Genomic DNA, 25,622 nt, shown 5'->3' with positions numbered 1-25,622 from the left:
AAAATTTATATGTTCCTTTCCAATCCCCCTCCAGATTTCTATCTAAATGTAAATGATTTTTAGACCCCGAAGTCTTACCAATTGATAATATAACATATTTCTCTACAATAAACTTTGAAAACATTTTGTTTCCTGTAACCATAAGGCTCTAAGGCTGCATATCCAACACAATAGTCACGAGCCACATGCGGCTACTGAACACCCAGAAGTTGCTGATATGTGCCTGAACAAGTGAATTTTAAAATTTGTATGACATTTTAACTGACTTAAATACTTTTCTAATTATCTTCATAGAGATCTTGCATATGTTGTTTATTTACAAATATTTACATTGTTTGATGAGATTGAAAATTATCTTTTAAAAAGATATTTTCTGTTATTTTACACTTAGCTCACTAATTAAAGGTGAAAGTCAGTTGTTACTCTGTCATATTGTTTATACAACCCCCCCTTTTACAAGATGATGAGATACAACATGAGATGGGGAAGAAGACTTAAAGAAAGATCACTTTGACTTTAGCATAAAATAAACACCACTCTGAGAAAAATACAACTTCAAATAAAGTGACACTTACTGTGAGTGGATGTGATCGCTCATCAAAAATATCCAGGGATCTATCTGCATCTCTATAAAATAAGAATATGCATTTAAAAATTAATTCAGGAATTGTTAACATCTTAGTAAAATATCTGCTGGGAATAGAGTGTGGGGTGGAGCGAGAAGCCTAACCTTTAACAAAGCAAACAGTTTTACAAATTCTTCTCCCAGATTCTAGCCTTCAGAGGGTTTCTGAACTTGTTTTACTCAATAACTCAACCACTGCAAAGTCTCTTCTACAATGAAGGTGCCTCTAACTATTGGCCCTCCATAACAGGAAATGGTAATTAACCAAATGCATTTTCCACTCCTCTAACCTCACATGGGAACACACAAGAACATTTTACAAAGCCGTAGTGGTGGGCAAAAAAGTCTTTAGAACTTTAATGAATGTGAATATGAGATTTAGATTTCCCAGGTTCTTCCTCTCTTTAGTTTTCTAAATCATATGTATTTCTTGCTTTTTTTACAACAGTCTGAGTTAAAAACTTAATTTCCTTTTTATTTTAAAAGAGGATCGTCTTTTCATTTAAAAGTTCATCAAACTAACACTTTGTGCTCATTTAAACCAGTGCTTCTCCAAGTGAGGCCTGTGGATCTCTGGAGATCCCCTGGACTCCTTTTCTAGGAGGCCCATGAGGTCAAAACTGTTCTTATAGGAGTACCAAGACACTACCTGCTTTTTCACTGTTTGACATATACAGTGATTCTATAAAAGCAAAAGTGGGTAAAGCTGCTGGTTTCTCAGGATGACTTAAGGCAGTGGTACCAAATTAAACTAGTAGTCATTCTAGTCTTCATTGCCACTTGCAGTTAAAAAACAAAATGACAAAAAAAGCCTGCTTCACTTAAGACTGTCCTGGTAAAACTAAAAATTAATGGTGTTATTAAGTTTTGACCTTTTTAATATTCTGAGTAAGTTGAAAGTTCACATAAAGCACTTCTGCATATTGAAGTATCTGTGATTTAGCCGTGAACTGAGCAAGCAGTTTTTTTTCATAGAATACAATTTTTATTTCAAAGTACAACTGTCATTCTCAAAAATAATAAAGTGAGCCTGTTGCTTCAAGAAAAATAACAAGTATTTGCTGCCAGTGACAAAATTCAAGCTTTCAAGCTAAAAATTCGGATTTTGGAAAACTTGTAGCTTCTACTGTAAACTTAACAGTTTCTCAAAACTTTAAAGACTTTTTGATAAGACTGGTGGTGATACTAACAAAAGCAAGTCATCATTAGCACTATAAAGAAATGTGAACCAGTATTTTCCAAATGACCAATGCATAATATAAAAGCACGTATAGGTAAAAAAAAATCCATTTGCTGTACAAGATCAGTGAGTATTAATGTAAACAACTTCATTGATATGATGTAAAATTCCACTGTAACTAATTTAAACTAGCACTTGTGGAGTTTTGGTATAGTATGAAATCACATCCACAACTATCTGAAAGCTTTAAAAATATATCTTTTCCCAACCATATATCTGCATGAGACTAGGTCATCTTATTGCTTCTTCAAACAAATTGCAAAAAAAAAAAAAAAAAAAAAGAGAATCCAGCTGTCTTCTATTAAGCCAGACATTAGAGATTTGCAAAAATGTAAATAAATGACACACTTTTCACTCAACTTTTTTGTTGCGAAAAAGTTATTTTTCAAGAAAAAACATTATTCATGTACCAATGTGGTTCTCGGCTTCTCAGCCAGGATGATTTTGTCCCCCAGGTGACGTGCGCGCGCGCGTGTGTGTGTGGTGGGTAGAGGCCATTGATGCTGCTAAACACCTGTGCACAGGACAGCTTCCCAGCCCCACAACACAGAATTATCTAGCTCAAAATATAAATAGCACCATGGGTGAGAAATGCTGTTTTAACACACAATTGATTTTTTTTTTGTAATTCTCTAATTTCTAATACAGTAAATATCAATATAATCCACTTAAACACTCTTTGAGATCTTTGATAATTTAAGAGTTAAAAGAGTCTCAAGGACAAAAAACAAAAATAGCCACACACACAAATAATTCATTTCAATATTGTAATAAAAGCACTCTACAACTTATGATAGATATAGTTATGACCTAATACTAACTTGATATCATGCAAAGTAATTAGCTGGAATAAAAGAGCTCACCTGTTCTTTATGTGGTAATATATTGCTAAAGTCACACTGTGGAGGAAAAAAAAATTACTTGTAACAACTAATTTTTTCATTTGTTAGGCTTGAAGACATTTTTTTAAAAGGGGAGAGGGACCTTCCCAGAGACGCTGAAATCCTCTAGTTCAGAACAGTACGATATGGGCACTTCCTCCTTGTTTTAGTTCTTTAGCTTTTAGCAAAAATAGGAGAACCAAAATACTAGGCAACACACTGTTAGAAGACATGTGTCTGTTAATTATTACACATAAATTACATATTTTCTGTCATTTGTCCTTCTACCCACAGAACCATTCATATTGTGTGCAAGTTACATCTATTTGTACACATGCTTAATTCAAGTCATTCAGTAGTTTCTATTGATTCTTTTTTAAGTGGTTAGGCCCTGCATTTCAGTTGATTTAGTTTATTATCCACCTACCCACCCATTTTTTTCATTATTTCCCTAAAAGTAAATAATGAAGGTGCTTTATAACAAAATCATTTAAAATCACTTTTGCATAATTATTAGAAAATTTATTAGCAAATATAAGTGCCTACAAAATCAATGATAGGCCTAGCTATCTTGAAATAAGCAGTGTGAACAGTGCAGCATAACACTACGTGGTATAATATTAATGGTCAGTATTCCCAAATTAGTTTAAATGAACAGATACAACTCTTCAGATACTGTTACTGTAGTCCTAAGTTATCCACAGGTGCTGTATATTAGGGAACAAAGGGGTTCTTTTAGGTGAGTTAAATGATCCCATTTGCCCTTGCTGTCTAAAATGAAGCTTGAAATAATTGAGGGAAGGCAAATCTGAATTTTAAAAGTAGGTCTATACAATACTAGAACTTTAAAAGAAGCCTGTAGCATTAGTAGCATCAAAAATGGATACTTCTATAGTGCTCAAGCAGTTTTGTCTCCAAATTGATTTTGAAATCTCAGAATGTCAAGTTAAATGCTGAAAAGGACCCTGAGCCTTACATGACATTTAATCCAACAACTCATTTTACAAATAAGGAAACCAAGGCTTAAAACTGACTTGCCCAAGGTCCCACCAAATAGAAGCAGATCTTTCCCCTACACTCTAATTAAGCAGTGGTTCCCAAACTTTGCTGCACATTGGAATCACCTGAGGTGGTCTAAAAGACTGACTTCCACATTTAGACATTCTTACTTAACTGACACTGGGTATGAATTAGGTATAGGAGTGTTTTTAAAGCTCCCCAGGTGATTCCAATGTGCATCAAAGTTTGTGAACGACCAAGTCAGGGTTAAGATCAGAATCACTTGGGATGACGTGGCCATATAATTACACCTCCCGTCCTTCCTCAGTTTCCTAAAAGGCTTGTGAGTGCCTAGCAATGGAGAGGAAGGTGGAGATGGGAAGATGGAGGTGTTTCGCAGACATACTTTGAAAAAGTTGCATAAGTGATTCTATTATGGCTCACCATCCCATTGAGAACAATGCACTACTACCCATGATAAACATTTTTCATAATCTTTCCTAAAAGCCAATTTGCCCTATTAATTTGCTCAGTATATATTTCACCAACAGTGAATATACTGAAAGATCATTTTTAAAACTTAATGAGAGCAAATTAAAACTTACTGTATTTCCAAAAGTAGACTTCTAAAAATTAAACTAAGTTTGAGGAAAAAAGCATGAAATATATTTGTTTGAGCAAGGTTAATCTTTAAAAGTACTTTTGAATTATACACTGAGGGCCGGCCCGTGGCTCACTCGGGAGAGTGTGGTGCTGATAACACCAAGGCCACGGGTTCGGATCCCATATAGGGATGGCTGGTTGCTCACTGGGTGAGCGTGGTGCTGACAACACCAAATCAAGGGTTAAGATCCCCTTACCAGGGCTGAGCCCGTGGCGCACTCGGTAGCGTGCTGCACTAGCAGCGCGGCGACGCTCCCGCCGCGGGTTCGGATCCTATATAGGAATGACCGGTGCACTCCCTGGCTGAGCGCCGGTCACGGAAAAAAAAAAAAAAAAGATCCCCTTACCGGTCATCTTTAAAAAAAAAGAAACATCAGAATCTTCTGAATTCAAAAAAAGCTGGGAACTATAGTCAAAGTACAGTGGTTTTTACTCATGGATTTAGGGCTTTAGCTGAATACAAACATTCAGTGATTACTCGAGAGGTGACAAAGCTAAGGACTTTGGACAGAGCTGCAGCCCAGTTTTTATTGGAAGACAATTTGATCTCAACTAATGTTATAAGTGAGAGAGGAAAGTTACATTGTTATTGAGAGTGAACTTGCAGTTTTTGATGTAGAATCTACTGATAATTTGCTAAAAAAAAGCTGGTACATTAGAAACAAAATTAAGTTTATAAGCTAATTATGTTTTTAGACTGAAAAAATCAGCAATAAGAATGTTAATACTCTAAAGTGCCACTTCCTTAACTATGTTCTAAAAATCAACACTCATAACCCAAGGAGACATTAATAATGTTCCCTGGACAATCCAAATGGAGTTGTTTTATTGTTGTTGCTTTTTCAGTACTTGAAAGATTCATCTTAGGGTGTTTTGAAAGAGCATCTCCTGTGCTTTCAAAAGGCTCCACATCTGGACCTCCATATAAAATGAAATACTACAAATACCCTTGTCCCATCATTGTGGCCTATGAGGTGCTGAGGCATGATGGGAAAAATTTGAATGCAGCTACACTATGGTGCCAGTAGAGGCCAAGCTGTTTCTTCTTCCAACAGTAGTTTCCTAAGTAGTACACATAGTTTTAGGCCTATAACTCATAAAGAACTATTTTTTTTCCTAGAAACATCCAATAAAAAGGGCACCTCTCCTTCTCATTATGTTCAGCAATGTCTTAACAAATACACCAAATAAAGAGCTACACATTTTCTGGAATTCCTTATTTGCTAACTGGCTTTCCCTTCCATCATGAAGTCTAAGATTAAAATGGAAGTTGAAAATTCATATTTAGGTCCTTGAAAATCAATATATAATTGACATCAATGTCTTAAACTGATCACTGAAAAGGACAATTAAATGGCTGAAATTACCAAGTACAGCTGGGATGCTTTTGGCATAAGGGGGTCTGTCACTCGGCCCTTGGCAACCTAGTTGTACTCACCATTTTACTGTGGTTCTAAGATTAGGCTGGCTGACTGTGCTGTCATCTAGAAATATGGTTGAGCATGAGCTATACTTTTTAGTAAGCTGCCTTGGAGATACCTAAAGGGGAAGGGAAATAGAAGAAAATGTCACAGTAAGTTAAACCTATAAGAGTGTGGTTTTTTCCCTTGGTTAAAATGTTAAATGATAAAGCATTAAGTTATTTCTTATACTCCATCAACTGCTTAAGTGTGATATCATGTGCATCTCTATGGGAAACCCCCTAGAGGCTCTTAACTTCTGGGTTGTAAAATGCTGACCTAGATATGGTACCCGTAATCAAACTTGGCAAGCATCTAATACGAATTTCCTCTATTAATGTAAGAAGTTTAGATTAAGATATCAGTACTTTTTTCTTAAGCAATGAAAAGCAGCTGAGAATTTCCATTTCTACTATTCATTTACTACAATAAAATGTAATGCCTTAATATTGGCACAAGAGCATTTTATTGCAGTAAATGAAAAGTCTAATACTAAATTTACTAATTTACTAATACTAAATGTATTAGCTCAGGAGACAGTGTGATAAAACGAATGTTTTACAGTCAGAGGTTCTGTGTGCCAGGGCTGCCTGATCACTAACAAGCAAGGGGCCCTAGGTCACTCTGGGCCTCCTTCCTTGTCTGGAGGACAAAAGAGTATTGCTTTAAGATTCTCTCACATCCAAAAAATACATGACAAAACAGCTTTGGGAGTTTAACTTTCACTTCACTTTGAAAGACTGTCATTACATTACTCAAATGAAAACCTCAGAGAATACTTTGCATTCATTTCAAAATGTTAATAATTAATTTTATTCTGTAAGTTGTATGACACACATCATGACACTTTCCTGCCTCACTCATGCCATTCTCCGCCTAAAATGCCATTTTCTTCCTCCTGGTAGCAAGCTTGTCCCCATCTACCTGCTGAGACACCTTTGCCAGCAGCCACACCACAGACCTTTTCCCTGTCTGTATATTCATCCCCACTTATCACATGATGTCAACTGCTTGCAGGTTACTCCCTCATGAGAAAATAAGCTCCTCCAGGGAAGGGAGAACTCTTATTCCTCCTACCTCCAGCTGCAAAGCACAGAATTCAGGACAGATAAGGGAATTCAACCGGTGTTGAACAAACTATTACTTAAAATCAATTATCATTTGGAAGGTAAATCCTACTACAGATATAAATTACTGAAAAATTATCTGCAGTGGTATTGACTGCAGAAGCGACAATGAACTTTTTGAGTCCTCTAGAGAACAAACTATCTTTAAAACACTTTAGAAGTATCCATTTATTTGTGGAGTGCAAGAATATAGCAAAAGTCAAATACTGAAACTGCCTAAGACTATGTTAAGACAATTCTCTTCCTTAAAAGTAAGACCAATAATCAAATCCCAATCACTGAATAGTTGAAAGTAATAGCAGCACTCTTTCAAAACCACAGAATATCAAAAATTTTAATGCTCTTTTCTTATTAAACTAATTCAGATGAGCCTTCCTTCCTCCTCTTGGTATTTTCATCATACTATCACACTCTCCCCACATTAGCCCCCTCCTCAAATACATGGAAGACAGGGTGCAGAGAAGATCTAGCTGACGCTTTTAAAAGTACACAGCATTTAAAAACTACTGGTAACCAATAATCAGAAATATCCAGAGTATGACACTGTTTTGCTTGTTTTAGATGTTTACTGAAAAGCCACTCACTCTTTATTAACAAAATGTCCCAAGTGTTATATTTTTGAAGAGTATAACTACCTAGAAGACTAAATTCCCCTTCAAGCTAGTAATGTTTCAACTATATCTAACCTCTGATATTCCTGGGTTTCAGCACCAAAAAAATAAACCGATATGTTTCTTAAGCTATTCAGTTAATGTGTATACTTCACATTAAACGTGCATGTGTGTTAATGTGAACATGTATACTTTTATAATCTCAAAAAACAAAATGAAAATTGATTTATTTAAAAACTTTTATTCTAAGTAGAAGAATGTACCTTTTAAGGTCACTATGATTGGGGTAACATGGCATAAACTACACCATTACAAAAGCCAATTCTGACAAAACCTATAGATGGGAATAGAAAGAAGAGGAAGGAAATGCACCAAGATAGGGACTAGTTGGTAGAGCTTTAGGTGACATTTTCTTCTATTTTCCTGTATTTAAAATTTTCTATCATGAATGCATATTGGTTTACCTTCAAAGATATTACTTTAAAACATTTAAAACTTTTAGTTAGATGTGTTCTTACAGCCCTCTGGGGCTCATTTAATGAATCAGCAACTTATGGTCTACTGGCTAGATCCAGCCAAAGAAATACAACACTTTCTCATCAATCCAGGCTTACTCTAAACTCCTGCTTAAAGACAGATTTTCATTCCAGGAAAATGGCCATTTCTGCCTCCCCACTCCCAACCAGGCCATTCCCAAATTTCATGGTAACCAAAAAGGTGAATGCAAAAACTCTCTGCTTACCAGTATAGAGCAGGCAATACACCACTCACTGCCAACCATTCAAACTTTTCAGTATCAATAGCATCCCTATGTCCCAAGACTAGCAGGTGGCAGAATTAAGCCTCTGAGCAAAACCTGGAATATAACAGCTGCCAATACATAACCTTCCCCTCATCATGCTTGAAAACTTACGACGATTATCCTTTATGACTAAAGCTTTACCAGTGCTGACTCACAACCTCAATAAACTATACGGACCTAAACATAGGGATATAAAATGCAAATACTAAAAACACCAGAGAGCAAAAATACTACTGATACTTTGCTGTTCAAAGGTATTATTTTCAGGTGGTAACTAAAACAGACAGGAACAAAGAACAGCATTTATCTTCACTCAGTCAGCACGAATGACAGAGCACAGAATTTTACAATCTCTAACCATAAAGAGAAAAGGGTACTTAGTAGACTTAAGGTCAATGGCAAAGACTAGAAAGTAATCATACCTAGCAGTCTGGTTAGACACAACCCAAACCTTACTATCAAAGATCAAGTACCTGTTGAAAACCTATCCCCACCCACTGACTTTTTTTTTTTCCACCCACTGACTTTTCCCATTGTGCCTACTGCCTCTTTAACCAATTTAAAAAAATGAAACCAAAGGGTTTTTTTTGTTTGTTTGTTTGTTTTTACAGGTTTTGAATATAGGTCTTAAGAATTAACAACTTTTAATTAACTTAATTTCTAATACTTTGTGCATTAAACTGTGCCATCTATGTTGCACAGTAAATGGCACAATATGGCAGGGTGTGTGGTTGGAAAAAATTCTTAAACAAAGCCTTAATTAATTTAAACTTAGATTTACACTTTAAATATAGGTTCTAGGTTTGGGTCAGTCATGGTGGACTAACCACAAATGTATTTCCTCACCCTCTTCAAATCTCATTAAAATTAAAGCCATAACATAAAGGTAACACAGAAGACCAAGAGACAGGATTGACAGCAGATGATTTTTCATAAATGTTTGAAAGAAAAATAGATAAAGGAGTGGCAACTGACACAGGAGAACAGAGGAAGCACAGCTGTGGTGCTACATAGAGTGACCAGGACAAGAACAAGCAAGCAGTGTGTCTTGCAGAACCCAAGGCAGGCTCAGGACTCAGAGGCACATGGAACCTTGGAAGGTGGGGTGAAACACAAAAGCCAAGGGTCAGCTGAAACTCTGGTTTGAGCCCCAAGTCCACCTGTCCTCCCATACTATATGGAATCTAGATGTGTATTTTCCAGAGATATTAAACCTGAGGGTTTCTGGCCTCAGAGAAACCAGTCTCGGAGACACCAAGGCTGAAACCTGGCGGGGGGGTGGGGAATGGGAAAAAACTGAACGCTGAAAAGTAAAACTCCACCTCCCTTTCCCACGTCTCCTTCTGGAAAGAAAGCAGCCATGCTTTTGTACTCCCCAAGCAGAAAACTGGAAGATCCTTCTCTAAGAAACTGAAATGTCCCAAAGAAGATCCCCAGAGGCCTCCCAAATAAAAAGCTGGCTTGGCCTCCAAATCCTCACAGTTAATAAGTCCTGCTCATGCATGGTGCTTCTAAGTAAAGAAAGCCAGGGACAACCACACATTTGAGGGAAGCCTCCAAAAGGAGATCAAAACAACAGAAAAAAGGAATTCATGGAAGTGGTAAAAATTTAGGAGCAAAGGAAAACAAGAAAAAAATTCCTACGCACCCTCAACAGGATAAAAAATTCAATAGAAAAGTTAGAGCATAAACTCATGGAATCTCCAGGAAGTAAAACAAAAAGACAAACTGGAATATAGGAGGGGAGAAATATTAGAGTGAGTGAAGAAATTCTGGTGTAAGAGGCCCAACATCTTAATAATAAGAATACTAGAAAAAAGAAGGGACAGAGAAAATAGTGAAGAAACACAAGAAAACTGTCTAGAAGAGACGGTCTGTAGACTTAATGGCCCAAAGATAGTGAAAAGACCCAAACCAAACAATATTATAAAATTTCAGAATCCCAGGGATAGAGAAGGTACTAAAAGCTTCCATAAAAGGGATGGGGGAAAACTGACTAAAACTGGTTATATATAAAGTATCATATAATGGCAATAGATTTAAGAGCAACACTATAAATGAGAACACAATAAAGAGATGTTCTCAGAACTACAAAATTTAGTTTCAACCTAGAATTCTATACTCTATCAAATAGGAAGGGTTCTCAGACAGGCTAGATCTCTAAAAATGTCGGCCCATGTGCCCTTTCCCAGGAAAATGTCCTCCAGTAAAACAAGGGAGTATAACAAGACAGAGAGAAACACAGGATTCAAGACATACAGGATCCAGCATAAGAGAGCATTTATGTGCAATCCGAGATGACTTCAAAGAGCTATCCCAGGAAAACAGGCACAGAGCAAGCCTAGGGAAAATCAATCTACACTGGAGCAGGATGACAAAAGGCCGAGGAAGGTTGTCTTCAACAGAAAAATGGAACAGATGTGTTTCAGTAGATGGAAAATATTTTTGATAGGCATGTGACAAACATTACAACATTTAGGGGAAAAAACAGCTGTGAGAAAACAGGCAAGTGAAAATAGTCAGAAAACTAATCTCACAAAAAAATTAAGAATGTGGGTTGGTGGGTTAGCCCAGTTGGTTAGAGCAAGGTGCTGATAACACTAAGGTCCAGGGTTCCATCCCTGTACCGGCCAATGGCCAACTGCCAAAAAAATTTAAACCAATGAAAGAAAAAAAAAAAAAAAGAAAAATGAAGAATGTGAATGCAGGCAGAGCAGCCAGGGGTTACTTATTGCATTTGGCTATGTGAGCTAATGTTGGCTAGGAAAAAGGGGATTATCTGAGAGAAGTGCAGAAGTGCTCAGATTTCAGAAATATTTTAGAATGAAAAGTGTCCAAGAAGGAGGCTCAGTCAGAGTACTGTATGACTCAGCAGTGAACAATATAATATCTGCATAGTCATAATAATGTAAATACTGACTACTGATTTAATAAAAAATGTGATACATTTAGGAAATGGAAGGAGGGAAATAAGGTCATAGTGGAGTGAGGAAGCTAAGCTTTTTCACCTGCTATGAAAGGAAGTCAACAGACAGTGCTAAAAATTGACTTAGCTATTATAATTACTGACTAAAAAAATGATTTAAAAATTAAGGCAAAAAACTTATGGCAGATCTTCATACTATAACCAATTTATTAAAATATGACGTAAATGTCAGAAACCCTTAAAAAACAGGCATTACTAAGCCAAAGATTTTCCTGAATAAATTTGATACTTAGGAAATAAAAGAGATTTAGAAAATCCTCAAAAGGAGGTCTATGCTAACAGTATTGGGTCCCCATTTTTAAGGAATCATGGCAGACATACTTTTAATTGAAACTATTAATTTCTTAACTTTTCAACTGTTTACTTACATGGTTTAAATGGCTGCTCTTCCTCTTTTCTCGCACTAAGAATAAAAAAAATTATCTGATCAATTCTGATACAAATGTCATAGAAAAATAAAAATAGTTGCTAATTATCTGAAGGATTATCAATATATAAAATGAGATAAAATTCCATACTTTTTAAAAATAATTTTCAACAAAATTTATAATTTAAATCATCTGCAAGATGAGTTTCATAAAGTAAAATCTAAATATTTAGTTTTACTTTTTGACCTAACAGATATTCTATTTGATACAAATGAAAAAATCTCCATGTACAAAAAAAAGGGCAAACAAATTAGGCCAGATGAGAAATTGAGCTAATAAAAAAGTTTACCTCTTGTATATCAGAACCACTCCCCACTAGTATTTTCTAATTCTACATTTATGCACAACTTACTTTAATTACCAGGATCTAACAGATGATAGCTCTAAGAACTGGTTTCTGGCCAGGCACCAATCTCTAGATGTAGCAGAATCCCTAGAAACACCCTGAACCACTAATGGGTAATCTACCAAAATACATTACTCAAAAAATAAATGAGTCTTTACATAATTGGAAACTAACCTAGTATAAATTTTTAAATGAGTGTGCTAACCTAATTGAGCATGATATCTACAGCACACAAAATCATTTTGCTCTAATAAAGGCACAAGAGTAAAAGCTCCAAAGAGGGACTTGGGCGCACTGTTTCCCACACTAGCTTCCTTCAATGCTGGCTGGGCATTATAGGCACACATTCTTTACTAATGGAGAGAGAGGGGCAGAGGATAGCTTTTCTTTTACTGCTTCCACACTCTCTGCATGGGAGAAGCCCGGGGCTCTGGAAGAAACTGAGAAATACAGCAATCCCAACCAGAAATGACCGAATCAGGACAGGCAAAGTACACACAAACTAAGAAAATGCTGGTTAGAAACCCCCATTTTTTATTGTGCTGCATTACTTCAAACATTATTGTAGACTCCTCACTTCTTGTATTCAATTCTTCTTGTATTGTGCTGCTGTGATCAACTGAAAAATTTGGTCACATATAGCTTTTTAGCAAATAAACTAAGATTTAATATAACATTAAGAAAAATAAGCACGAATGCATAAAAAGTTCTGACTTTCATCCTACAACAAGCAGGACACAGCATGTGTAATTAGTGTAGATTTCCCGAGGCTAACCCTCTGGGAAACACCATACACATGTGTGCTCTGATTTACATTGCATTAGGACAAAAAAGCTTTGAATAACTTAAAAATTCTGAGCAGCATAAATTCAGATGTGAGATAGGCTCATTTGGTTAGAGCACTGTGTAAAAGGAGGCCAGAAACCACAGATTCAATCCCCATATACAAACAACTGATTTTTCTGATTTGTTCAAATGAAAATCTAACTGCAACCTAAATCCTATCATTCACCTTTAAAATGTGCTCTTTGTAGCAAGGGGAAAAGGGCAAAGTAGTAGGGAGAAATAAGTTCAAATCTATGACCACTTCTAAATCATGTGGCCAATTAACTGTGTTGATAAAGAGGTGGCAAAACATGGAAACAAAGTGCATGTGTTTTCACTAAAACAGTGACAACCTAAAGGAAAGTATATCATATATTAAAATAAGACAAGTGAATATATAAAAAATTGAAAAATTTAAACCATTATATGAGTTCTTCTAAATACTTTCTAAGGTACATCTCATAAAACAAACACTTTTCCTCTTTTTCCTTGAGGGAAAAAAATACTGTCTTACCATCCGTTTGAGATTTGCTCAGGAAAATTGTGCTTGGCCCTGGATGGTCAGAAGGGTTTGATTCCAAAGCTAAATCTATAGAGAAAGAAGAGAAAAAAGATGTGATAATTGAGTTGATCAGAAAAGTTTGCAGAAGCAGCCATATTATGTATCAGTACTGATGTCATGAAAGCATTTAATTAAAAATTTTCAATGGAAGTCCAGAAAAATTGGGTACGATAATCAAAGAGAAGGCTTAAAACACACACACTCACCCCTCCCCCATCACAACCAAGATGTGCTACTATGTATCTAAATTCAAAAATATAGAAGGCTGGGATAAAAGAAATGAAAACATGTAGGAAAAAAGCAAAAGTAGCCCAAATGCCAAGCTGGCACTCTCCCACCCAGGGTTTTAGGGTGGACACATGACCCAGGGCTGGCCATTCAATCACAGCTCTTCTGGGACATCCCAAAAGCCAGAGGACAAGGGCAGAGCTGTACTCTAGGACAGATAGCTAATCAGGAGCTGCTGGTGGCTCTCTTTGCCATCAGGAGGGAAAGCCTTTTCAGGGGAGATAAACAGAATAGCAAAACTGAGATAGGTTCCGAGAAGATCACTTAGTTCCTGGGTCAGGTGGTACACCTGTCAACTCTCTGATTATACAAAGTCAATACTTTAAAAAAAATTTTTTAAACTATTTTGAGATAGATATTCTTTAACTTGCAATTGTAGGAGGCCTGGTTAATCAGCAGTATTGATGATCACACTAAAGGTAGGAATAGGTAAAAGTCAGTTGCTCATTCCTTTATCAAATACCTTATCATGAACAGAAATTTGCAAAGAGCCAAAATAAGGCTTTGTTTAAAAATTATCCATGAACTTACAACCATTACTTTTAGTTGCATTTATTATGCATGTTTACAAAAATAGCTCTAATCAGTATATAATTTATGCCCTATTTTGTTACAAATGATCTCTACCCCATTGCAGCATAGTTACTGTTTAATGGATACATAATGGTTCATCAAATGTTATTCCTATACTTTACTTAGGCAATCCCCTATTGTTGGGGATTAGCCACTTACAAAGTTCTGTTGTAAGGAAAACTTCCACATATACAGTGTTTTTTAAATTTTTTTCATCTCCTTAGGAAAGATTTTCAAAAGTGGGATGACTAGAGCAAAAGATTAGATCATTTTCATAGCTCAATACGTTAATGCTGTTACTTTCTAGAGGAGAAGAGGGCATATTAAGGTATAATGTTATCAATTAAACCAGTTTTAGCTCCTGCCCCAGCTTTGGATACTTCATAAAAAATTCCTCCTGATGTGAATGAGAACATCACTATGGTCCTAATTTGCATTTATCTGATTACACAGTTTGACCATTTTCCCATAGTTAATGGTGGCATTTTTTTTTTTTTAATTTTATTTTGTCGATATACATTGTAGCTGATTATTGCTCCCCATCACCAAGACCTCCCTCCCTTCTCCCTCCCCCCCTCCCCCCCAACAATGTCCTTTCTGTTTGCTTGTCGTATCAACTTCAAATAATTGTGGTTGTTATATCTTCTTCCCCCCCCCGTTTTTTTTTTTTTTTTGTGTGTGTGTGTGTGTGTGTGTGTGTGAATTTATATATTAATTTTTAGCTCCCACCAATAAGTGAGAACATGTGGTATTTCTCTTTCTGTGCCTGACTCGTTTCACTTAATATAATTCTCTCAAGGTCCATCCATGTTGTTGCAAATGGCAGTATTTCATTCGTTTTTATAGCTGAGTAGTATTCCATTGTGTAGATGTACCACATTTTCCGTATCCACTCATCTGATGATGGACATTTGGGCTGGTTCCAACTCTTGGCTATTGTAAAGAGTGCTGCGATGAACATTGGGGAACAGGTATACCTTCAACTTGATGATTTCCATTCCTCTCGGTATATTCCCAACAGTGGGATAGCTGGGTCGTATGGTAGATCTATCTGCAATTGTTTGAGGAACCTCCATACCATTTTCCATAGAGGCTGCACCATTTTGCAGTCCCACCAACAATGTATGAGAGTTCCTTTTTCTCCGCAGCCTCGCCAGCATTTATCGTTCAGAGTCTTTTGGATTTTAGCCATCCTAACTGGGGTTAGATGGTATCTCAATGTGGTTTTGATTTGCATTTCCCGGATGCTGAGTGATGTTGAGCATTTTTTCATATGTCTGTTGGCCATTTGTATATCTTCCTTAGAGAAATGCCTACTTAGCTCTTTTGCTCATTTTTTAATTGGGTTGCTTGTTTTCTTCTTCTAAAGTTGTTTGAGTTCCTTATATATTCTGGATATTAATCCTTTGTCAGATGTATATTTTGCAAATATTTTCTCCCATTCTGTTGGTTGTCTTTTAACTCTTTTGTTTCTTTTGCTGTGCAGAAGCTTTTTAGTTTGATATAATCCCATTTGTTTATTTTTCCTTTGGTTGCCCGTGCTTTTGGTGTCGTATTCATGAAGTCTGTGCCCAGTCCTATTTCCTGAACTGTTTCTCCTATGTTTTCTTTAAGAAGTTTTATTGTTTCAGGGTGTATATTTAAATCCTTAATCCATTTTGAGTTGATTTTAGTATACGGTGAGAGGTATGCATCTAGTTTCATTCTCCTGCATATTGATATCCAGTTATCCCAGCACCATTTGCTGAAGAGGCAGTCCCTTCCCCAGTGAATAGGCTTGGTGCCTTTCTCAAAGATCAGAGGGCAGTAAGTGTGTGGGTTGATTTCTGGATTCTCTATTCTATTCCATTGGTCAGTGTGTCTGTTTTTATGCCAGTACCATACTGTTTTGGTTATTATAGCTTTGTAGTATAGCTTAAAGTCCGGTAGTGTTATGCCTCCAGCTTTATTTTTTTTGCTCAGCATTGCTTTGGCTATGCGTGGTCTTTTATTGTTCCATATAAATGTCTGAATAGTTTTTTCCATTTCTGAGAAAAATGTCTTTGGAATTTTGATGGGGATTGCATTGAATTTGTATATCACTTTGGGTAGTATGGACATTTTCACTATGTTGATTCTTCCAATCCAAGAGCATGGAATATCTTTCCATCTTCTTGTATCCTCTCTAATTTCTCTCAGCAGTGGTTTGTAGTTCTCATTATAGAGATTGTTCACCTCCTTGGTTAACTCAATTCCTAAGTATTTTATTTTTTTGGTGGCTATTGTAAATGGGCAGGCTTTCTTGATTTCTCCTTCTGCATGTTCACTATTGGAGAAAAGAAATGCTACTGATTTTTGTGTGTTGATTTTGTATCCTGCTACTGTGCTGAAATCATTTATCAATTCCAAGAGTTTTTTTGTAGAGGTTTTAGGCTGTTCGATATATAGGATCATGTCATCTGCAAACAGGGACAGTTTGACTTCATCTTTTCCAATCTGGATGCCCTTTATTTCCTTCTCTTCTCTGATTGCTCTGGCTAGTACTTCCAACACTATGTTGAATAGGAGTGGTGAGAGTGGGCATCCTTGTCTAGTGCCTGTTCTTAAAGGAAAAGCTTTCAGCTTTTCCCCATTCAGGATGATATTGGCAGTGGGTTTGGCATATATGGCTTTAATTATGTTGAGATACTTTCCCTCTATACCTAACTTATAGAGGGTCTTTGTCATGAATGAGTGCTGAACTTTATCAAATGCTTTTTCAGCATCTATAGAGATGATCATATGGTCCTTGTGTTTGAGTTTATTAATATGGTGTATCACATTTATTGATTTGCGTATGTTGAACCAACCTTGCATCCCTGGGATGAATCCCACTTGATCGTGATGAATAATTTTTCGTATGTGTTGCTGTATTCTGTTTGCTAGTATTTTAGTGAGGATTTTTGCATCTATATTCATCAAGGATATCGGCCTGTAATTTTTTTTTGGTTATATCTTTACCTGGTTTTGGTATCAGGATGATGTTTGCATCATAGAATGAGTTTGGGAGATTTGCGTCCGTTTCAATCTTTTGGAATAGTTTGTAAAGAATCGGTGTCAATTCCTCTTTGAATGTTTGGTAAAATTCTGATGTGAATCCATCTGGTCCTGGGCTTTTCTTTGTTGGGAGCCTTCTGATAACAGCTTCAATCTCCTTTACTGTTATTGGTCTGTTCAAATTTTCTACGTCTTCACGGTTCAGTTTTGGGAGCTTGTGTGTGTCCAGAAATTTATCCATTTCCTCCAGATTTTCAAATTTGTTGGCGTATAGTTGTTTATAGTAGTCTCGAATGATTCCTTGTATTTCAGATGAATCAGTTGTAATATCACCTTTTTCATTTCTAATTTTTGTTATTTGAGTCTTCTCTCCTCTTTTTTTTTGTTAGCCATGCTAATGGTTTGTCAATTTTATTTATCTTTTCAAAAAACCAACTTTTTGATTTGTTGATCTTTTGAATTGTTTTTTGGTTTTCAATTTCATTCAGTTCTGCTCTGATCTTAATGATTTCTTTCCGTCTGCTAACTTTAGGTTTGGATTGTTCTTGTTTTTCTAGTTCTTTAAGGTGAAGTGTTAGGTTGTTCACTTGCCATCTTTCTATTCTTCTGAAGTGAGCATTTAATGCAATAAATTTTCCCCTCAATACTGCTTTTGCAGTATCCCACAGGTTTTGGTATGATGTATCATTGTTTTCATTAGATTCAATAAATTTTTTGATTTCCTGCTTGATTTCTTCTTGGACCCATATGTCATTAAGTAGAATGCTGTTTAATTTCCATGTGTTTGTATAGTTTCCAGAGTTTCGTTTGTTATTAATTTCTAGTTTTAATCCATTGTGGTCTGAGAAGATACATGGGATAATTCCAATTTTTTTGAATTTATTGAGACTTGATTTGTGACCTAATATGTGATCTATCCTGGAGAATGATCCATGTGCTGATGAGAAGAATGAATATTCTGAGGTTGTTGGGTGGAATGTTCTGTAGATATCTGCCAATTCCAATTGGTCTAGAGTCTTGTTTAGATCTTGTGTTTCTCTATTGATTCTTTGCCTAGATGATCTGTCTAATATTGACAGTGGGGTGTTCAGGTCCCCTGCTATTATGGTATTAGTGTCTATTTCCTTCTTTAGGTCTAATAGAGTTTGTTTTATAAATCTGGCTGCTCCAACATTGGGTGCGTACATATTTATGATTGTTATGTCTTCTTGATGGATCAGACCTTTTATCATTAAGTAGTGTCCCTCATTGTCTCTTTTTATGGTTTTTAGTTTAAAGTCTATTTTGTCAGATATAAGAATAGCCACTCCAGCTCGTTTTTCTTTTCTGTTTGCATGGTAAGTCTTTTTCCATCCTTTCACTCTTAGTCTGTGTGAATCTTTATGGGTGAGGTGGGTCTCTTGTAGGCAGCATATAGTTGGGTCCTGCTTTTTGATCCAGTCAGCCAGTCTGTGTCTTTTAATTGGGGAATTTAAGCCTTTTACATTAAGAGTTGTTATTGAAAGGTGTTGATTTATTCCTAGCATTTTATTGGTTGTTTGGTTGTCTTAGGTTTCTTTTGTTCCTTGCTTTCTGATTTACTGTTTGCTTTCTTTGTTTGGTGGTTCCTTAGGTTGTAGATAGTGTTTTTGTTAGCTTGTTTTCTCTTCATGAATGCCATTTTTATTGTACTAGCGGGTTTAGATTTTTCTTGGGTTTTTATGGCAGTGGTAGTTATTTTTCAGGAACCAAACCCAGTACTCCCTTGAGGATTTCTTGTAAGGTTGGTCATGTGGTAGTGAACTCCCGCAGTTTTTGTTTGTCTGAGAAATATACTATTTGCCCCTCATTTCGGAAGGATAGCCTTGCAGGGTAGAGTATTCTTGGCTGGCAATCTTTGTCTTTTAGTATTTTGAAAATATCATCCCATTCCTTTCTAGCTTTTAGGGTTTGTAATGGTGGCATTTCTACTTTAGTAAGTTTCAAATCATTTGTATGTACTCTACGTATTATATCCACTAGGACCTTAATGTTGTCAATTTGCATGAGGTTTTCAGAAAATATTTTGTCTATAGCAAACCACAATTTTCTATGTAATTTGTAATCTCTAATAACAAATACCACACATCCCAATTTACAGAATGAACATTTAAGCCATTACAAAGTAAATTCATAGGCCGGCCCGTGGCTCACTCGGTAGAGTGCGGTGCTGATAACACCAAGGCCACGGGTTCGGATCCTATATAGGGATGGCCGGTTTGCTCACTGGCTGAGCGTGGTGCTGACAACACCAAGCCAAGGGTTGAGATCCCCTTACCGGTCATCTTTATAAAAAAAAAAAAAAAGAAAGAAAGTAAATTCATACACACACACTATTATTTTTATACTCTCCATGAACTCTTTTCCCAATAGCCTAAGGAGACTAAGTCACATAATTGTATTTTCGCTATCACAAAGGTAAGACTGCCAGCCATTAAGCAAGGCCCCACAAATACGCATACATGGACATACAGATTTAGAGAGATGTCAGGAAAGTGAAAACACACCAATTACCACGCATCTTATAAGTAAATCCCCCTCCCCTTTTTTTCTTAAGAAACCTCTAAGAATCTTCTACACTAGGAGAAATAGTCTTGATCTCATGATTAGGGGTTATGATTAAAATTGTATCTGAAGGGCCGAGCCCGTGGCGCACTCGGGAGAGTGCGGAGCTGGGAGTGCAGCGACGCTCCCGCCACGGGTTCGGATCTTATATGGGAATGGCCAGTGCGCTCACTGGCTGAGTGCCGGTCACGAAAAAGACGAAAAAGACAAAAAAAAAAAAAAAAAAATTGTATCTGAAGACCCACCACTTTTGTATATCAATTTAAACTTCACCTTAATTTGACAGCATGATAGGTTGATGTAGGAAAAGCATGAGTTTAAAAAAAAGACATTAAACTTAGATCTTAATGTAAACCTTCCTCAGAGGAAGAATCTCCAAAACACCACTGCTTTTCTTCTAATCTGAGATTGTCAGTTGTACAATCCATCTCAATTGCACATATTTTTAAAATGTGAAAATATATGCAAGTTACAATAAATAAAATGCATTACCAAAGGCTAAAAGTGTTAAAATTATGCAATTATAAACTATCAAATGATTTTCTTTGTTAAAATATTAAAGGGAGAGGGGGCTGGCTGATTAGCTCAGTTGGTTAGAGCCTGGTATTGATAACACCAAGGTCAAGGGTTCGGATCCCCACACTACCAAAAAAAAAAAAAAAAAAAATTAAAGGGAGAGGAGCAGTGACCTAGAAATTATCTGACAGAAGCAGCATATTTCTGAAAAAGGGATTGATTTTAACATATTGATTTCAATATATCTTAATTAAATAGATGATGTCAGCAGTTTGTGGGACAACTTCTGGACATCTGTTCATTTAAAGGCTTACTACTTTTACAGACCTGCTCTATCATCCCTATACTGTGCCTTGTATTAGTCTTATGGACCATAACACAAACATTTCAAGCCTCACAATTACCATGTAAAGTCTGATGGATTTTGTCTCTCAGTCCACACATTCCACCATCAGGTAATTCCTACCTGATGGCCAAGAGATGACCTGCTTCACTGAAGAGCACACAGCACACTGCAGGCACTCCTGTGTGCCCCAGCCTGATGTTCGCTCATGCCTTGCTTCTGCTTGGCTGTTTCAGCGATTGTGGCTGAGACATGGCATTTGATATACTGCAGTATATCTTTCTCTCTTCATATATTCCTTAATGGCACTTAACTCAATTTCTTAGATTTTTAAGAACATTTCTGGGTTGCAAGTTACTTCCACTTCATTTCACATTATCCAATGTTACTGTTTTCAACCTAAAGCTTAATTACTTTAATATACTAAAAAAGGATGAGAAAAAAGGTACTATCCATAGAAGCCCATATAATGAGCCATACTATAAATGCTATTTCTGTATGCCATATATCTGGAATGCACATTCCTGACCTACCAAGTCTTATATTTTAAAACTTGGAAAACTCAGTTTTTACTTCTCAGAGCCTGTCTTCTGATATGCAAAATAAGTATGATTCCTATACTACCTAACTAAAAACACTGTGAGGATCAATGGAATGTAAAAGCTATCTATATATAACAATGCACAATCATTTACAAAACAAAGCTTTCACAAATTAACTCAAAAGCAAAAAGTAAACATTTAGCATTTCATGGAAAACCCAGACCAAACATCTATCTTTCTTTGGCAAAATATGCTTGGGCTACTCACTAAAGAAGAGGATAATAGTCACACATAATCATCAAGATTTCCTCCTGTTTTTTTTTTTTTTTTAAATAAGCAAATACATATTATTTCCCCTGTAGTCTACTGTATGTTCTCTCCCTTGCTTTTTTCAGGTAACATATCCTGGAGATCACTCCACAGCAGTAGAGAGAGATCTCATTCTTTTTCAGAGATCCATAGTTCTCCACTATGTGGATACACCAGTTTATTTTACCACTCCCCTACTAGACATCTGAGTTATTTCCAATATTTTGCTATTAAAAATAATGCAACAAAAACTTTGTGCATATATTTCATTTTTGTGGGCTATACGTTCAGGATAAATTCCTCAAAGTAGGATTTCAGGATTGAATGCATTTGCAATGTTGTGAAAACTGCACCAAATTCTTCTTCATAGGAGAAACTGGATAAGATCTTAATATCTTATTTTGTGTTACTGATACTACCACCAGTTTTACTGTTAAATAAAGGAAAGGCAGTAGAAAATATTTGTGAGTCTATCTGAAATTTACACTAGATTCCTAGGAACACCTCTTTGAAATGGTTCGAAGAAATGTTATTCTGAAATGTTTCAGAAGAGAACAAAGCAGAGCATCATTTATGGATGGTTTTTGTCTAAGTAACCAAAATAATTCAATTCTTTATCATAGAAAAGCTAAGATGTTTTACATCAAAGTAAGTATTTTTCAGTTTCCACAGAAACGATATAAAATTGTCTGAAATAAAGATAGTAAAAGCAAACTTTCAATGTGTCTATACTTTATATTTGGTGTTCTGAGCAGGTTTCTATGGAAACTTAAGGGCAGCAAATGCTGAAACTGAATTTCATTATTGAATGCCCCCCAAAAATAAACTTTAAAAAGCAAATTGAAATGAAAATATAACTTTCATGTTAATAAAGACAAAACGGTAAATTTTGTGCTCACAAACTATTTTTTTTTCAACTTTCTGACTTAACACTCTTTATCATAGTCCCATGATACCTGGTATCTTACCAGCCCTCTTGTCAGCTTCTCCTCCGTCCAGGGCATTCTCAGCTTCAGTTCACAGTTACCAGACAAACTCAAATCTATCAACCAGTTTCCCTGACTGGTAAATTTAGGCCCTTTTGTTACCTCTACTTTTATTCTTATCCACTGAAATGACGTATAGACATAGAATGGAAAGAAAAAGTTGCCTCTAAGTTGTATAAAATGAATTTTGAACGGAACAAATCAAAATGAGAGTAAGTTCTAACAGATAGGGCTACTATATCAGTAAAATATAAGACGCATTCTGAAGAGTGTTTTAAGTTTTTAAGAACTGAATTTGGCATATCTACTACTTCCATGTCAATCTGAGTTAGGAGTTAGAACCTAACTAAGGTTCTTCCGCTCAGTAGCTGTTTTACAGTCATTTCAGATCTGCTAGTCTTCATTTCTTCAGCAATGTTGGGAGAAATATACACTGCCCTTATTTGTATTTGGAAGGGCCAAAAGAGATGTACATGAAAATATGTTGTAAATCCTAAAGAACTGTATAAAGGTCCAATTTTGGGCTCTCATCCAACACTACCCATCTACTAACTCGTTTGTAAAATCACTCAGAGGCTTATCTTACACCACCAAGCAGAGCAGTTTTCACAAGTACTTACATGCTTTGTGTTTAAAGATACAATTAATTAATCCACATATTTGTTCATTCTTTCACAATTTCAAATACTCTGAAAAGTGAGTACTTCCTAGTTACAAAGGCAAAGTACATCATGAGGCTTAATTATTCTAACTTTTAAAGAGCCCAACTGAAGTTTAAATAGAAGAAGAGCTATAAGACATATCCTCTATTGTAATGAAATCACCTCTGGCATTCAAATGAAATAAATGGGCCAAAAGAGCTTAAACATCTTCGTGATACGTTTTTTACTTCAAAGAATTTAGTATTCCAGAACCACGTTGTTAACCTAGAATTATTTTTACCTAGATTTATTCCTTTTCAAAACTCTGGGGGAAGGAAAAAGAAAAAAAAAAAAAAAAGTTTCCTCTCGAGTCTTCCCCCCTCTCTCCAGCGGTTTAGAATCTGAAGAGCGTTTACCTCTATGTTGTTAGGTTGAACAAGATCCTTTTGGAAAACGGGGGGAGCCATGGAAACAAACACTCTTGCACAGGCAGGATCTGGAATTTAACTCCCAAACCGTAACATTACAAAGTCTAAATGTACGTTTCGTCCCTTCCGAAACTTGACAACAATCTCAGGAACCGCCCCCACATCTCCTCTAGAATAGGCGAGGTAAATGAAGTCTGTTAAGTCACCGGAGTAGGGCTAGAGATATGCTATTTGTGTCAAAGTGGGAATTTTAAACTAATTAGAACTCTATGGGTAAACTTCTTCGGGGAAGAAAAACTTCTCTGCAGCCCTGGCAGTAACGTTTCACACTGTTTACTGTTATTTTAAGCTCCTCTCCCCCCATTTTCTTTCCCTCTGTGTTCAAGTTTATAGTTGAAAGAAAGCAGCTTCTAGGCGACTCACTCGCAAAACAGTCTACTAAGGAATACCATAACCATATAGCCTCTCCTATGGCAACCTCTATTTTGAATTTAAATAAATCCTCAAATGTTCGGGTCTGAATTGCTCAACGGGTGGGAGGAAGGGAATAATCAGGCCCTTACCTGGCTCTTAAATACCATCTGGATAGGTAAGGATTGGGAGATGGTATGGATACTCCAAAGTTGGGGTATTTGAGTTTTTATTGAGGAAAGGGAGAACACACTAAAAAAAAAAAAAAAAAAGTCCTGATAAAGTCCCACGGGACGATGAATAGAGCTACACATGGGAAGAGTCACAAACTGGAGAGTCCCAGGCCGGGATGGGGAATGGGAAGAGGAGGCAAGAACCGGGCGTTTGGATACGGAGGGAAAGAAACTGGCCGGACGCGGCGGGTAAAGAATAATGGGTGGGGACGCAAGGCAGGGCCAGCCTTCGTCCTCGGTGCCCAGTCTTGGGAAAGCCGGCCTCTGGCAGGAAGGAGCCCGAGGCGGCGGCTGCCTCCCGGGGTACCCTAGGGGCGGCGGAGGCCAGAGGTACTTCGGAAGGCGGACGGCGCCCGCCGCCTCCTTACCTTCGGGCATCTCTCTGTCGCTGATGTGCTGCAGGTGGTGTCCCTCGCCGGCTCCGATATCCAACTCCGCGGGCTCCCCTGCAGCAGGCGCCGGCGCTGGCGCTACAGCCACCGTGTCCCCGGCCGCAGCCACACAGACCTCAGACTCGTAGTCCTCCTCCGCCGGCCCCGAGCGCCTGCCCAGCTTGGGGCTGGCATTGGGGGACACGCAACAGCTCAGCGTGTTACCCATGGCGCGCCTCCGCTCCTCGCCGCCGCCTGAGCCTTCCCTCGCTCCCGACTTCTCGTTGCTCAGCAGCCGTCCCCTCCCCCAACAATGGCGCGGCCGGCACGGGCAGCCCCAGGCTATGCCGGGGCTGTGCCGCGTTCGCTGACTCGGCTTCGCCTGCTGCTCGCCCGCCCGCCCCTGGGCCCAGCCCGGGGCCGGGCTCCAGCCTCGGCTGCACCCCCGCCGCCGCGCCGATGCTGCCTCCCCGGAGTTGACTTGTGTGCGAGGGCGGTGACCAGCCCGGCTTATTTCTAAGGGGTGGGGACCCAACAAGCGCTGAGAGACACAGCCACTGCCGGCAGGGAGCGCGATCACAGCTCCTCCTCCTTCCGCCTCCTCCTCCCGACTGAAGGCCGCTGGCCCTGGTCGGCGCTTGCCAACCGGAACGCGTCCTTCGGTCACCTGGTTACCAGGAGCCAATCACGGCCAGAGATCCCGCCACGCGCCCGCCTCAGAAGCCCCCCACGTGACTCACGATGCCCCGCCCCTGCATGCCCCGCCCCTCGCGCAGAGTGTCCCGGACTCCGGTTTCCATTCATCTCCCGCTGCCAGAAGCTTTCCCG

General features: G+C 37.7%; 1 protein-coding gene across 2 annotated transcripts in view; it reads right to left on the bottom strand.

Moving 5' to 3' along the window:
- The window catches only part of CCNYL1 (cyclin Y like 1), a 36,687-nt gene extending 11,352 nt beyond the window's left edge, over positions 1-25,335 (bottom strand). The window contains exons 1-6 of one of the 2 annotated variants that reach the window (XM_063100613.1): positions 24,792-25,335; positions 13,508-13,582; positions 11,763-11,797; positions 5,847-5,947; positions 2,729-2,764; positions 576-627 (exon numbers count right to left, since the gene is read on the bottom strand). In XM_063100613.1, coding sequence (XP_062956683.1) covers positions 576-627; positions 2,729-2,764; positions 5,847-5,947; positions 11,763-11,797; positions 13,508-13,582; positions 24,792-25,023 — 531 coding nt within the window. In that variant the 5' untranslated portion in view covers positions 25,024-25,335. The remainder of the gene's footprint in view (positions 1-575; positions 628-2,728; positions 2,765-5,846; positions 5,948-11,762; positions 11,798-13,507; positions 13,583-24,791) is intronic. The other variant, XM_063100618.1, reaches the window with a different exon arrangement.
- Positions 25,336-25,622: the final 287 nt, after the last annotated feature.

This window comes from Cynocephalus volans, chromosome 1 (genome assembly GCF_027409185.1).
Source record: "Cynocephalus volans isolate mCynVol1 chromosome 1, mCynVol1.pri, whole genome shotgun sequence".
In the NCBI taxonomy this organism is placed as follows: domain Eukaryota; kingdom Metazoa; phylum Chordata; class Mammalia; order Dermoptera; family Cynocephalidae; genus Cynocephalus; species Cynocephalus volans.
Note: the sequence above shows the minus strand (reverse complement) of the source record. Positions and strands in the feature narration are given on the sequence as shown.